Genomic DNA, 2976 nt, shown 5'->3' with positions numbered 1-2976 from the left:
TTACTGCACATGCAGAAAATGGCAAAATATATAAGAAACTGGTATGAAATGTCAAAAAACAAATGAAAAGAATGCCTCACACTTTAGGAGTTACAGGCCAAAAGGAACAGTGGCACTATCTTTTACAGCTTTTTGACATATTTTCTTTCCATATAAACAAATGATCAAATCCATATAAACAAATAACCAAATCCTCCCTGGTAGACTGAAGATCCCAGGAGCCTATATGCAGCACAACATATACACCTTTAAACTGACACGTTTAGATTTGTTAACATACAAGTTGTTTACCTCTTCTAAATTGTGTATGTGTACATACTGTATGTGTTCACTCAGTGTGTGTAATCTCTATATAGGTTGTGTAAACCCACACGAGGGCAGCGAGGAGTGGTTGATGAAGAACTTTGGTGCCTTCAGAGTCATGGCCCGAATGAAGGACTTTTCAACACTCAACATGGTCTTCAGTGGAGTGAGTTCACTTTGAGTTTTCTAATTGTTTTCTTTTTTTTTGATTTACAACAGCAGTTCACCTCAGAGCGACAGAGACAGAGTTCATTTTAAGTGCAAGTGACTCAATTTTCATGATCCCACCTACATTTTATCCTCCTCCCCTCTGTTTTTTTTTCTTCCCCCATAGTTGGAGGTTCTTCACCTGCTGTCTCCAACACAGAAGGCTGAGCTGCTGCTGAGGCCAGAGGTTGCAGGTTTAGATAATGGCACTTTAAGCCTGGTCTTCCACAGTTTGTTGACAGACGGCACTGGCCCTCTCCCAACTGGCAGCCCTGGAGGGCGCAACCACACCACGACCCCTGGAGGGCGCAACCACACCATGACCCCTGGAGGGCGCAACCACACCATGACCCCTGGGGGTGGCCACCCCTCTATGATCCCTGGAGGGGACCACCACTATGACCCATATGAGCCACCATCTCCACACAGCAACCTAAAACAGGTAACGTCAGGTAGCATTGATTTATGGAGACTACGCACGGGCGTAGCACCAAATTCTGGGCCCTCTGTATTAGCAGCCCCTGTGGGCTCAAGCCAAACGATTAAGAAGTTAATATATAGCCTGTAGTTATTTTAATTATTTATCATTTCCAGCCTTGCACCTAGACTATATCTGCCCTTTTGTCACTTACAGGTTGTGAATGGGTTTATGACAGCTTTCAGACCCCTTGGCAGATTTGTTCATGAGTTTGTGTCCTTCACACAAGAGGTACAACCTCTCTCTGTCACACACACATGCACACACACACACACCCACATAATTTGCCATGCAGACGAATGTACACATTACACCTCCAAAGTGAAACGACTCCTGACTTGCTGTGTTCCTCCAGAGGGAAGTGTCAAAAATGAGAAGTACCACTCTGACCCAGTTCCTGCTAAACTGGACTCTGTCTGAAGTGGCAGACATGTACCGGCCACCGGAGACATCCATAGTTCCACATAGCCCAAAGTTTGACATCACCAATTTGGAGGATTGGTACCAGCATGTGGTGATGCCGGTGTTACGGAGGTTCCTGCCGAACAACGGGGCTCTGCTGAATCACAACATCACCCTGGCCTTCCACCATGTGTTGTAAGTCAAACTAACATTTCAGATTAGACGTCCTTTAGTATTCATTTATTTTTCCCCATGTGTGTCAGTAAAGATAGAACTACTATGTGGGGAAACAAAAGCATTAAATGACTGAAGTACAAATTTCAACGATATCATTGCTTTATAAATGATCTGTTCATAAAACAAGGCTGTCTATGCAACAGAAAGACAAAATTTTGAAATTGGTGCTTCATGACCAAAGAAAAAAGAGAAAAGGGACTGAGGCATTTGCTTTTACTTAAGAGTTAATAACCAGTTAACCAACTGTGGCACTATCTTTGAGCCTATTCTAGCGCATTGTTTCACTTTTACTGTACCGTTTAGCAGGGAGCAAAAAAGCTCTGATGAACTCAAATGTACACTTCAAGCCAAGCACCAAACTGCACAAAGACAAATTTAGCAGCCAGCTAGTGAAGAAATTGGAGCAGCTAAAGGTCCTAATATTTTTCTCAGGAGTTGATGGAGACAAAAAAGACCTAATAGGAAAGTGAATGTATTGGATTTAGATTTGTCAGGCGTCCATTAACATGGTTGTTAATCAATGCTTTTGTGTCTTCATATCTTTAAGATGTGTGAATATGCTAATCTGTTTGCTGTAGTTGTGGATTTGTCAGCTTGTTGTGAAGTTTGCCTGTACGCTGGTGTAGTGGCCAAAGATCAACATTGGCCACCATCATGTCAGTTGTTATGTTTTTACATTGTAAGGTAATGTATTTAAAATGATTTTTGAATGTTTTGCCATGTTTGTGTGCAGCCAACTGGACAATGGTATGGACAATGAAACTTCTGACATCGAGGACGTCTGCAGCATCACTCTTGATAAAAGACCTTGCGCGGTGAGGCTTCATTTTATTATTCAAATTTCATAATGATGAATCAGGTTTGAATCTGTAGAATTTTGATTTGAACTGAAATTGAAATATCCTAGTTTCCAAAAGTCTGCTGTCAGCTTAAAGAGCTTCTTGTCTTTTTTTCATCCTACCAGCTGATTGATGTGGTGGAAAATGTGGCGAGCGTTATGCACTGTGCTGCTCAAAGCCACCTAGAAATGTCCGAGGAGACGATCATAAGATTGATTGTAGAGCTGACAAAGCGTCTGGAGTCACTCATCAGAGAGTTGTCCACAACAGTGAGTAGCCTATATCAACCTAAAAAAATATTGTAATGCGTACAAAGTTTTCCCTTTTATTTTACACCCCAATGTTTACTGACATAACTGATGTAAACAGACATCTTACAGCATCAGCAGAAATAAACACGTTGATTGGTTTTGCCAGCATTACTGTAAAAGAAGTGTCAGACAATTTTAGGATAGTGAATTACAGTCGTCCTTTTTCTGAATCTAAATTTGGTGGTGGAAATGTTCTTCT

At 41.6% G+C, this 2976-nt stretch overlaps 1 protein-coding gene across 1 annotated transcript; it reads left to right on the top strand.

Annotated features, from left to right (window-relative positions):
- Positions 1-356: 356 nt before the first annotated feature.
- On the top strand, positions 357-2735 carry LOC121938221 (the record flags this gene model as incomplete). Its single annotated transcript, XM_042481492.1, has 6 exons — positions 357-469; positions 638-952; positions 1145-1219; positions 1344-1585; positions 2361-2442; positions 2592-2735. Coding segments are annotated over 6 exons (971 nt in total), but the record flags the coding sequence as incomplete, so codon positions are not given.
- Positions 2736-2976: the final 241 nt, after the last annotated feature.

The sequence above is a fragment of the Plectropomus leopardus genome, unplaced genomic scaffold (assembly GCF_008729295.1).
Source record: "Plectropomus leopardus isolate mb unplaced genomic scaffold, YSFRI_Pleo_2.0 unplaced_scaffold28890, whole genome shotgun sequence".
NCBI classification, from domain to species: domain Eukaryota; kingdom Metazoa; phylum Chordata; class Actinopteri; order Perciformes; family Serranidae; genus Plectropomus; species Plectropomus leopardus.
This window is presented reverse-complemented; position numbering and strand designations above follow the sequence as displayed.